Genomic DNA, 12397 nt, shown 5'->3' with positions numbered 1-12397 from the left:
ATTTTTTTTATTTTTATTATTATTATTATTATTATTATTATTATTATTATTGTTATTATTTTAGACGGAGTCTCGCTCTGTCACCCAGGCTGGAGTGCAGTGGCGCTATCTCGGCTCACTGCAAGCTCCGCCTCCCGGGTTCACGCCATTCTCCTAGGTGGGACTATAGGCGCCCGCCACCACACCAGGCTAATGTTTTGTATTTTTAGTAGAGACGGGGGTTTCTCCACGTTAGCCAGGACGGTCTCAATCTCCTGACCTCGTGATCTGCTCGCCTTGGCCTCTCAAAGTGCTGGGATTACAGGCGTGAGCCCCCCGGCGTGGCTATAAGTACAATTATTGTCCTCAGTTTACAGATGAAGAAACTGAGGTACGTGGTGGTTCAGTAACTTGCCCAGGATCACACAGCTGGTAAGTGATGTCCCTGGGAATGGACTTCAGGAAGCCTGCTCCAGAACCATTATCTCAGCATTCTGCTTTGTCCTGTCTCAAAAGCAGCCTAGCTGAAGCGGAAGTACAGTTGAGAGACCTTGGGCACGTGTTCTTAACAAAAAACAGGATAATTCATCTTTGCTCCCATCTATCTCTTAGATATGCTCTGTATGTACATAAATATTTTGGATCTAAGTGACTGGTAAAGGATTCTGTTGCTCTTGTTTGAAGATCTGCTGTACCACTGAATCAGTGCCATGGATTATAAGGCTGGTGGAAAACCACCTGACATTGATCAAGCATTTTGTACATGTTAGTCACTATTCCAGTGTTACCTCCACTGGTGCAGGGTTTCTCAACCTTGGCGCTATTGCCATCTGGGGCTGGGAAATTCTTCACTGTGGGGCCTGCCCTGTGCAATGTAGAATGTTTAGCAGCATCTCTGGATTCGACGCACTAGGTACCAGTGTCTCTTCCTTCCCTGCTTGTGACCACCAAAAATATCTCCAGCTATTTCCAAATGGCCCCTGGGGGTAGAAGTTACCCAGGGTTGACAATCACTGTATTAGTCCATTTAATTCTTCACAAAAACCCTATGATGTAACTACTCATTATTATTTCCATTTTATCAGTGAGGAAAGGAAACTTACACAGAAATTAACTTCCTCAAAGTTACACCAAACAGGTGCTGCAGCTGGGATTAAAATCCAGGCCCCTGACTCTAAGCTGAACCATAAGGCTCTGCTGCCTCCCAACTACCTATTTATCTACAGGGATTCTACGCAGTATGATCCTCTGAGCCCTCAGGAACTCTCACAAACATTCTTTTGGCCTGATTCCTGCAGATACTGGGATCTGAAAAGTGGGGCTTGCACACGAATCTTCAGTGGTCACCAGGGGACTATCACTTGCATGGATTTGTGTAAGGACAGGCTCGTGTCGGGAGGAAGAGATTGCCAGGTAAAAGGTGAGAAAGAAGTGCCTTAAATTTTCTAAGAAGTTTCCTGCAACTCATGGGTTACCAAAATGCTTTGTTTTGTTCATTTCTATAGGCCGGCAGTCATTTATTCTCTTCCTTCCTTCCTTCCTTCCTTCCTTCCTTCCTTCCTTCCATCCATCCATCCATCCATCAATCCATCCATTCAACAACTATCTGTAGAATACCTACAACAAGCTACACACTGAGCTAGGTGCTGAGGAGAAAAAAAAGGAATAGGATACAGCCCTTTAGATACAACTTTTTATTTCTTCAAAGGGCTCATAGTCTCCTAATGGAAGCAGATACATAAATATATAGTGGGGAATATAATAAATCCATGAACAACAACAGCTGCCATTTACTGAGTACCAATTTTGTGACAGATGCTTAACATACATTATTTAATCCTCACGAGAGCCCCATTGGTAATTTTATAAATGGGCCAAGATATATACATAAAATATAAGCGAAGGAACGCATACTTACATAGTTAGGGCTAACCTAGCATAAATGGTTAAGCACAAGGCCTCTGGATCCAGACTCCCTAGGTTCAAATCCCGGCTCTGCCACTCACCACCTACCTGACTTGAGCAGGCAACTTAACTTCTCTATGCCTCAGTTTCCTCATCTGTGTAGTGGGGAATAATAATAGTACTTTTCTTGTGAAGATGAGCTCATGCATGTCACACACCTTGAGTGGTCGCTGGCTTACTGTTAGTGCCATGTAAGTATCAACTCTGGTTGTTGTTATATTTTTTCTCAGGCCACTTGTCCTGTTGCCTGAGGAAGAAGGTGCTTTTGGGAAGCACCTTTGAAGGAGACTTTAATATTTTCATTCCTGAATTCATAGAGTTCACTTTTAACTTCTTGTTTTTTTTTTTTTTTTTTGAGACGGAGTCTTGCTCTGTGGCCAGGCTGGAGTGCAGTGGCACAATCTCGGCTTACTGCAACCTCCACCTCCCAGGTTCAAGTGATTCTCCTGCCTCAGCCTCCCGAGTAGCTGGGACTACAGGCGCGTGCCACCACACCCAGCTCATTTTTGTTTTTTAGTAGAGACAGGGTTTCACCATGTTGGCTAGGCTGGTCTCGATTTCCTGACCTTGTGATCCACCTGTCTCGGCCTCCCAAAGTGCTGGGATTACAGGCGTGAGTCACTGGGCCTGGCATCAACTTCTTCCTTTTAGGAAACCCTGTTCTGCCACCCACCCACTCTCATCCCCACTACAAGATGCCAGGCAGTTGCTGTAACACAGTCTGTGTTGAAGCAGCAGTAAACCCACCCCTAGTCGTGACCATTTCTCCATAAAATCCAAAAGTCAGATTCAGAAGTATTTAAAAATGTAAGTGAGGGTAGACGACCTTCTTTTATTTTGGGGATAGAAGGTGTGGGTCAGGAAGACAGCATCTGGGAAAAATGACAACACTACATGTATGCCGTGATTTTCTTCCTTTTTTTTTTTTTTTAATTTTACCTGCCCCTACTCAGGCTGTATGCCATGACTTTTATGAAATCTACTTGATAGCAAGCATGTTTCAGGCTTGATGAATCAGCTGATTGGAGATGAGCTCCAACTTGGGCCTCAAGGCTAAGTTCCAGGGCCATAGCCAAGGTCTTCTGGATTGCGGGCTCCCCCAACCACCTGTATTCAGGGCACTCTGTGCTGTGGGTACATGAGCTCTTGGTGAGCCTGTCCTGTGGAGGTGCTAGGCCAGGGGAAGTCCCTCTAGAGTCTGACTTGATGGGCTCGATGAGTCTTTGCTTCTGTGATGGGGAGCAGAACTCCACTGTTAACTTTCCTCTTCCCCCTTTTTCCCCACTCCCATCTCTTCCTCTCTCTCCCTCCCGTTCAGTATGGGATATAGACACAGGGAAGTGCCTGAAGACGTTTAGACACAAAGACCCCATCTTGGCCACCAGGATCAATGATACCTACATTGTGAGCAGCTGTGAGCGAGGGGTGGTGAAAGTGTGGCACATTGTCATGGCCCAGTTGGTAAAGGTGAGTGGGCAGTGGGCTGCCTTGGGGGAAAGGGCAATGGGGAGGAGATGGGTGGGCTCCCCCTACCTAGCTCCTCAGGTCATCCTAGAGCAACTGAGTATGGCCATCAAGAAGGACAGTCCTGAAGCTCTAAAGGGGAGGGCCCCAAAATGGGGCATTCAGAGTCCATGGAGGGTAGGGGCTCCACTGCCCACATCATGACCCACGGTATCATGGGGTTGGTGGAGGAAGGCTGCATTCTGACTTAGCATGAGTTATGGGCTCAGTGCCTTCTAACAGCAGTGGAGGTGAAGTACCTTTTTCTCCTCAAGAGTATTGCACTCTGTAGGGCCAGATGCAGTGGCTCACACCTGTAATCCCAGCATTTTGGGAGGCCGAGGCGTGTGGCTCATGAGGTCAGGAGTTCGAGACCAGCCTGACCAACATAGTGAAACCCCATCTCTACTAAAAAAAAATACAAAAAATTAGCTGGGCATGGTGGCGGGCGCCTGTAACCTCAGCTACTTGGGAGGTTGAAGCAGGAAAATCACTTGAACCCAGGAGGCGGAGGTTGCAGTGACCTGAGATCATGCGTCTCCAAAAAAAGAGAAAAAGGTGTTGCATTCTGGCATGGGGTGAGGGGATGAACAAAGCATTGTTTTCCTAAGAAGAAAATACTGGGGGATGAACAGAGAATTTTTTTTCCTCTTTGCTCTCTAATGAAGAGAGAACATGGATGGTCTTGAAAGTGATTGGATGGTCATAAAACATATTCTTGCTGGATCTGAACCCCTGGCCTTAGCGGTTGGTGGTGACACATGATTTGCAGCAGGAACACAGGATCACAGTGAAAAGTGGCTGGCTTGGCCTGTGGAATTTTCCCACCAATCCTGTCACTATGGCCAATCCAGCAGTTGCAGGCACAGGGATGGCCCATGTGCACTCTGGGTTCTGGCAAGGAGCTGGGATGGCACACGTTGCCTTCATCCTTCTGACAGCAAAGGACAGTGATTTCTGGCCCTTTCTGGTACTCCAAGAAGGTAGTGTCTGCCCCAGACAGAGACCCACCAGAAACGTGGCCCCTCCCTGATCCCATTCCTCTGTAACCAGAGAGAGAGCTCTACGTGGAATGGGCTCCACTGGCCTTCTTTTTTTCTCTTCTTTTTCTTTTCTTGTTTTTTGGAGACAGAGTCTTGCTCTGTCACCAGGCTGGAGCACAGTGGCGAAATCTTGGCTCACTGCAACCTCCACCTCCCTGGTTCAAGCGACTCTCCTGCCTCAGCCTCCCAAGTAGCTGGGATTACAGGTGTGCACCACCATGCCCAGCTAATTTTTGTATTTTTAGTAGAGACAGGGTTTCACCATGTTGGCCAGGATGGTCTTGAACCCCTGACCTCGTGATCTGCCCACCTCGGCCTCCCAAAGTGCTGGGATTACAGGCATAAGTCACCACGCCCGGCCTCCATTGGCCTTCTTACAGCGAAAGCAAGGTTATCTAATCAGGTACCTACCGAGTGAATGGCAGTCACAGATTGGTGGGGGGTGGCTTTGGCATTCATCTGAAGAAGCCTCAGCTTTGGTCCTTGGAGGAGTCACAGTCTGAGTTGAAGACAGTAGTATCTTTTCTTGCAGACTCTCAATGGCCATGAGGGAGCCGTTAAGTGCCTGTTCTTCGACCAGTGGCATCTCCTCTCGGGAAGCACTGATGGCCTGGTCATGGCCTGGAGCATGGTGGGGAAGTATGAGCGCTGCCTGATGGCCTTCAGGCATCCCAAGTAGGTGCCTGTGAAGCCTGGAGCGGTGAACCTGGTGTCCCTCCCTTCCCCGTCATAGCCTAGACTGTAATCATTGGCAGACCTTCTGCTCCCTGTGGACATCGTGTTCTCTGCACTTCACCCTCTCTGCTTCCTTCCTCTTCCACCCGGGACCCATTTTTCCCCACCATCTTCTCTGTTTGGCTATTAACCTCTTCCACTCTTCCTTGTTTCTCTTGCGAAGTAACTATAGAGCTGGGGGTTTTGAGAAGTTATTGAATTCTTTTTTTTTTTTTTTTTTTTTGAGATGGAGTCTCACTCTGTCACCAGGCTGGAGTGCACTGGCACAATCTCGGCTCACTGCAAGCTCCACCTCCCAGCTTCATGCTATTCTCCTGTCTCAGCTTCCCGAGTAGCTGGGACTACGGACACCCACCACCACGCCCGGTTAATGTTTTGTATTTTTAGTAGAGACGGGGTTTCACCGTGTTAGCCAGGATGGTCTCAATCTCCTGACCTTGTGATCCGCCCGCTTTGGCCTCCCAAAGTGCTGGGATTACAGGCGTGAGCCACCACGCCCGGCCTGAAATTTTATATTTATGACCCTCATGATAAATTCATACCTGATAGCTAGCAGACATATGAACACTGGTAGAACCATCCCAAATAATGCCAATTCTAGTAAACTTAAAATTCTAGGAATTGGTCTTTATCCCAGGATGCTTGCGCTCACAAAAGCTTAAAAATGATCCAAAGACTTTAAAAGAGCTGAGAGCTTAAAAAGAGGAACTTACAACTACAAGTCTACAGGCTGGATCCTATTCCAGGGTAGCAAATGGATTTCATTTTACATGCCAATTCAAATTTAGTGGTGGTGGCTGCTTGGAGCCAAGTAATAAGCATTCTGAGGTCACATCCGCGCTTGTTTGGAAAGAGTATTGTGGTCAATTCTGCCATGGTCATCAGTTTTATATGCTACTTTATGCTACTCTTAAACTACATGAATATAGCTTCTTTCCCTGAATGCATTATAAAAATTTCCAGGAAACTAAATGCTACCTTAATTGATTAAAAGAATAAGTGGGCTTTTGGCCAGGTGTGGTGGCTCATGCCTGTAATCCCAGCACTTCGGGAGGCCAAGGCGGCCAGATCACGAGGTCAGGAGATGGAGACCATCCTGGCTAATACCGTGAAACCCCATCTCTACTAAAAATACAAAACATTTGCCGGGAGTGGTGGCGGGCGCCTGTAGTCCCAGCTACTCGGGAGGCTGAGTTAGGAGAATGGCATGAACCCTAGAGGCAGAGCTTGCAGTGAACCGAGATGGCGCCACTGCACTCCAGCCTGGGTGACAGAGCGAGACTCCATCTCAAAAAAATAAAAATAAAAAGAATAAGTGGGCTTTCTAGGGGATCCATCAGAGGAAACTTATTTTTAGTAAATTGATCTTTTTTTTCTGGCCTACAGTGACTTATCTTACCCTTAGATATTAAGAGTCAAAATGAACCATGATTGCTTCCTGATTGCTGAGTTTTGTGCAAAGCCCTCTTAGTCCCCACCACAAGACTATAACTCCACCCAGCCAGCTTAGTAAACCTTCTGGATTATCAAGCCTTGATCTCCGGGAGGAAGTCAAGCTTTATGAAATCACCTGAAAATGTCAACTATATGTTTTAAAATCTTCTAAGCAGGATTCATTAGGATTAGTTAGTGAGCAGAAAATAATTTGTTCCCAGCAAGCCCAGCAATTTCGTCACGGTTCCATCATACCACTAGCCTCTCCCTCCACCTCTGCTATGAGACCTTCTCAGACAATTCCCACTCCTATTGAATGACAGCCCCTAACGTACCATGCATATTAGCTCTTGCTGTCCTGCATAGTAACAGAAAAACCATAGACATTTGGAAGACAGGGTCAATACTCTCATTTGTAGATCTCTTTCTCCCAACTTGTCTGTAGGAGCTCTGTGCTCAATAAATGTATCTAACTGATTGGTAACAAGGAATAATTTGACAGCTTGCCTTTCTGGAAAGTTCTAACGATTGGACTGATAACGCATCTTTTGAATGTGACATAGGTGAGAAAGCAGATATAGTTGCTATCTGTCCTTTGATGGAAGAAGGGCTGGAAAAAGTGGTCTTTCCATTCCTGATGTAATATTTTTTCAACCAAAATTAAGATTTTGCACATAGCGTGGGACAGAATGGGTATGAGGGAGGAAATCTGAGGATGCAAAATAGGACTGACAGGAATGATGATCTTTGGAAAAGCTTCTGTACTTGTAGTGTCCTTTTATAAATTTATTTTTATTTATATTTTATTATTATTATTTTAATGGCGTGACGCTCTGTTGCCCAGGCTGGAATGCAATGACGTGATCTTGGCTCACTGCAACCTCTGTCTTCCAGGTTCCAGCAATTCTCCTGCCTCAGTCTCCTGAGTAGCTGGGACTACAAGCATGTGCCACCACGCCTGGCTAATTTTTGTATTTTTAGTAGAGACAGGGTTTCACCAAGTTGTGCAGGCTGGTCTCAAACTCCTGACCTCAAGTGATCCACCCACCTTTATATTAGTATATAGTATCCCAGACTCCCAAAGTGCTGGGAATACAGACGTGAGCCACAGTGCCCTGCCTGTAGTGCTTTTTTTTTTTTTTTTTTTTTTTTTTTTAAAAAAAAGCCTGGCCAAAATGACAAAACCCTTTCTCAAAAAAAAAAAAAAAAATTAGCCTGGCATGGTGGCACACACCTGCAGTCCCAGCTACTTGGGAGCCTGAGGTGGGAAGACCACCTGAGCCTGGGGAGGTTGAGGCTGCAAAGAGCTGTGATTGTGCCACCGCACTCCAGCCTGGGCAACGAAGTGAGACCTTGTTTCAAAAAACAAAACAAAAAAAACTTTATTCCTTAATGTATTTTCCATAGCTCACATTGTAATTTGTTTTTCGCTGCGATTTTTAATTAGGATATGATTCACATAACATAAAATTCACTACTTTTGTGTGCAATTCAATTTTTAAAGTATATATAAGCCTGGCCAACATGACAAAACCCTGTCTCTACAAAAAATACAAAAATTAGCCTGGCATGGTGGCACACACCTGCAGTCCCAGCTACTTGGGAGCCTGAGGTGGGAAGACCACCTGAGCCTGGGGAGGTTGAGGCTGCAAAGAGCTGTGATTGTGCCACCGCACTCCAGCCTGGGCAACGAAGTGAGACCTTGTTTCAAAAAACAAAACAAAAAAAACTTTATTCCTTAATGTATTTTCCATAGCTCACATTGTAATTTGTTTTCGCTGCGATTTTAATTAGGATATGATTCACATAACATAAAATTCACTACTTTTGTGTGCAATTCAATTTTTAAAGTATTTTTTAAAGTATATTCATAATGTGCAACCATTACCACTATCTAATTACAAACATTTCCATCGGTCAGTAGAAATGTCCCCTGCTTTATTCTTTATATTAGTAATCTGAGTCTTCTCTCTTATTTTCTTGGTCAAAGATTTGTCAATTGTCTAGCTAATAGTTTGTTGACTTTTTTTTTTTTTTTTTTGAGACAGAATCTTGCTTTTTCTCCCAGGCTGGAGTGCAGTGGTGCAATCTCAGCTCACTGCAACCTCCGCCTCCCTGGTTCAAGTGATTATCCTGCCTCGGACTCCCGAGCAACTGGGATCACAGGTACCCACCACTGCACCCGGCTAATTTTTGTATTTTTTAGGAGAGATGGGGTTTTGCCATCTTGGCCAGGCTGGTCTCGAACTCCTGACCTCAGGTGATCCAACCACCTCGGCCTCCCAAAATGCTGGGATTACAGGCGTGAGCCACCACGCCTGGCCGTTTGTTGACTTTTTAAAAAGAGAACTGCTGGGTGCGGTGGCTCATGCCTGTAATCCCAGCACTTTGGGAGGCCGAGGCGGGTTGATCACCGGAGGTCAGGAGTTTGAGAGCAGCCTGGCCAACATGGCAAAACCCCGTCTCTACTAAAAATACAAAAATTAGCCAGGCGCCTGTAATCCCAGCTACTAGGGAGTCTGAGGCTGGAGAATCGTTTGAACTCGGGAGGCCGAGGTTGCAGTAAGCTGAGATCACACCATTGTACTCCAGCCTGGGCAACAAGAGCAGAACTCCATCTCAAAAATAAGTAAATAAATAAGCAAATAAAAAAAAAAAAATAAAGAGAGAACCAACTTTTGGTTTCATTTGATTTTCTGTATTTTTAAATTGTCTATTTCTAATTTGTGCTAAAATCTTTATTTTCCTTCTGCTTCCTGGTTTGAGTTTCATTTGATCTTTTTCAAGTTTTTTAAGGTGAAAGATTATTGATTGGAGAAAGGTAGGCATCTACTGCTATAAATTTCCCTCTGAGCACTGCTTAGCTTCATTTCCTAAGTTTTGATAGGTGGTGTTTTCATTTATCTCAAAACTATTTTCTCATTGCCTTTCTGATTTATTCTTTGACTCAGTGGTTAAGACAAGGTTGTTTAATTTCCACATAATTAAGAATTTTCTAAATGTCCTTCATTATTCATTTCTAATTTAATTTCATTGTAGTTGGAGAGCATACTTTGATTTCAGTCTTTCAAAATATATTGAGATTTGTTTCGTAGCCTAACATATGGTCTATCCTGGAGAATGTTCCATGTGCATCTGAGATAAATGTGTGCTCTGCTGTTGTTTGGTGGAGTGTTCTGTATATGTATGTCAGCTCTAGATAGTTTATGATGTTGTTCGTGTCTTCTGTTTCCTTGTGGATCTTCTAACTAGTTGTCCTATCCAGTCCCAGCTATTCAGGAGGAGGCTAAGGTGGGAAGATCGCTTGAGCCCAGGAATTTGAGGCTGCAGTAAGCTATGATCTCACCACTGCACTCCAGCCTAGGTATGGAGTGAGACCCTGACCCCAGAGAAAAAAAAAAAAAAAAAAGAAGACTTACTTCTGTTATTATGCTGTTTTCCATAGTCTTATGTATTTTTGTTCCTGAATTATTTCATTGTTGCCTTTCTTTGCGTTAAATGGATATTTTTAGTGTGTCATTTTAATATCCTTGTCATTTCTCTTTTCTATAATGTGAATGTGTCCCCAAGAAGTATGAGTTAGAAACTTAATCCCTAATGCAACAGTGTTAGGAGGTGGAGCCTAATGGGAGGTATTAGGTCACTAGGGCTCTCCTTCAGGACTGGACTAATGCTATGGTGGGAATGGGTTCATTATTGTGGGAGTGGGTTCCTTATCAAAGGATGATTTCAGCCTTCTCTTCCTCTCTCTTTTGCTCCCTTTGCCTTCGGCACAGCAAGGTTCTCACAAGATGCCAGTCCTTTGGCCTTGGACTTCCCAGCCTCTAAATCCATGAGCTAATAAGCTTCTGTTGATTAGAAATTACCCAGTGTATGGTATCTTGTTATAACAGCACAAAATGGACTACGACAGTTTTCTTTCTTTTTTTTTTTTGAGATGGAGTCTCGCTCTGTCACCCAGGCTGGAGTGCAGTGGCGCGATCTCGGCTCCCTGCAAGCTCCACCTCCCGGGTTCACGCCGTTCTGCCTCAGCCTCCCGAGTAGCTGGGACTACAGGGGCCCGCCACCATGCCTGGCTAATTTTTTGTATTTTTAGTGGAGACGGGGTTTCACCGTGTTAGCCAGGATGGTCTTGATCTCCTGACCTTGTGATCCGCCCACCTTGGCCTCCCGAAGTGGTGGGATTACAGGCGTGAGCCACCATGCCAAGCCAACTACGATACTTTTCTAATGATAAATCATCTATTAATCTTACTGAGGATCCTTTTTACATGAGGACCTGCTTCTCTCTTGTTGCTTTCATTATACTCTTCACCCTTGGTGTCTGAAAATTTGATTATGATGCATCTAAGTGTGGACCTCTTGTAGTTTATCCCAGTTAGAGTTTATTGAGCTTCTTAGACCTGTAAATTAATGTTTTTCATCATATTTGGGAGGTTTTCAGCAATTATCTCTTCAAATATTCTTTCGGCCCCTTTCTCTACTTTCTTCCTGGATCTCCTATTATGCATATATTGATTTGTTTGATGATGTTATATGGATTTCTGGGGCTCTATTAATTTTTCTTTATTCTTTTTTTCTTTCTGTTCCACACACTGCATAACTTCAATTGACCTTGTTTCAAGTACTTCGCTTCTTCTGCTTGCTTAAATATGCTGTTGAGCCCCTCTAGTGAGTTTTTTTTTTTTTTTTTCCCTGTAGTTGTTGTAGTTGTCAGAATGAGGTCCATTCTGTTCCCTCCACCACCAGGACTGGAGGCTGTTACTTTCATGGCTACCACTGGGCTGGGGGAGGTGGGAAGTGGGACTAAGTTAAGTTAACCTGTCACAAGACTCACTATTCTTTATTCTTTTTGTTTTTGTTTTTTTTTAGACATAGTCTTGCTCTGTCACCCAGGCTGGAGTGCAGTGGCACAATTTCGGCTCACTGCAACCTCTGCTTCCAGGGTTCAAGTGATTCTTCTGCCTCAGCCTCCTAAGAAGCTGGGATTATAGGTGCGCACCACCAGGCCTGGCTAATTTTTGTATTTTTAGTAGAGATGGAGTTTCACCATGTTGGTCAGGCTGGTTTCGAACTCCTGACCTCTAAGTCTCATTATTCTTATTGACACTATGCCATTTTACTTGTGTAAGTCCTCCCTGGATTGCTGTAAACCTTTGATTATTTTCCAGAGGTCTGGATAAATTAATTTTGGTGAGGTCGTGTCACTGCACTCCAGCCTGGGTGACAGAGCGAGACTACGTCTCAAAATAAAAAAAAAAAAAGAAAAAAGAAAAAAGAAAACTGAAGACTGAGAGATTAAATTACTTTCTGAAGGTTATGCAGCCCATAAGTGGTAGAGTCAGATTTTGATCCCAGGTTTTCTGATCCCAAAGCTTGTGGTTTTAATTACTAGGCTACAATGATATAGACTGAACTACCAAATATCACAGGGATCTATGGGAAGAGAAGTATGGACTCAGCTCAGCAAGATCAAATGAGATACATGAAGAGGCAAACTTTTCCATCACATGGCATCTCTCCCAGTGCTGGAGTACATGATTGGCAGATTGTGTTGTGCTTAGGATACCATCAAAGTTATTATAGTTCCACCTTGAAAAAATTTAGAAATTTGTTGGGTCTTTCTTCTTTCCCTTTCCCTCCCTCCCTCCTTCCCTCCTCCCCCCCCCCCTCCGACTCCCTTCTTTCCTTTCCTTCTTTCCTTTCTCTTTCTTTCCTTTCTTTTTTTTTTTTTTTTT

At 44.4% G+C, this 12397-nt stretch overlaps 1 protein-coding gene across 1 annotated transcript in view; it reads left to right on the top strand.

The window, feature by feature from the left end:
- The window catches only part of FBXW10B (F-box and WD repeat domain containing 10B), a 45148-nt gene that overhangs the window by 19592 nt on the left and 13159 nt on the right, over nt 1–12397 (top strand). The window contains 3 exon segments of the mRNA XM_017892380.1: nt 1278–1399; nt 3263–3411; nt 5023–5165. Of these exon segments, the coding sequence (XP_017747869.1) occupies nt 1278–1399; nt 3263–3411; nt 5023–5165 (414 nt within the window).

Source organism: Rhinopithecus bieti, unplaced genomic scaffold (genome assembly GCF_001698545.2).
Source record: "Rhinopithecus bieti isolate Rb0 unplaced genomic scaffold, ASM169854v2 scaffold_20098, whole genome shotgun sequence".
Classification (NCBI taxonomy): domain Eukaryota; kingdom Metazoa; phylum Chordata; class Mammalia; order Primates; family Cercopithecidae; genus Rhinopithecus; species Rhinopithecus bieti.
This window is presented reverse-complemented; position numbering and strand designations above follow the sequence as displayed.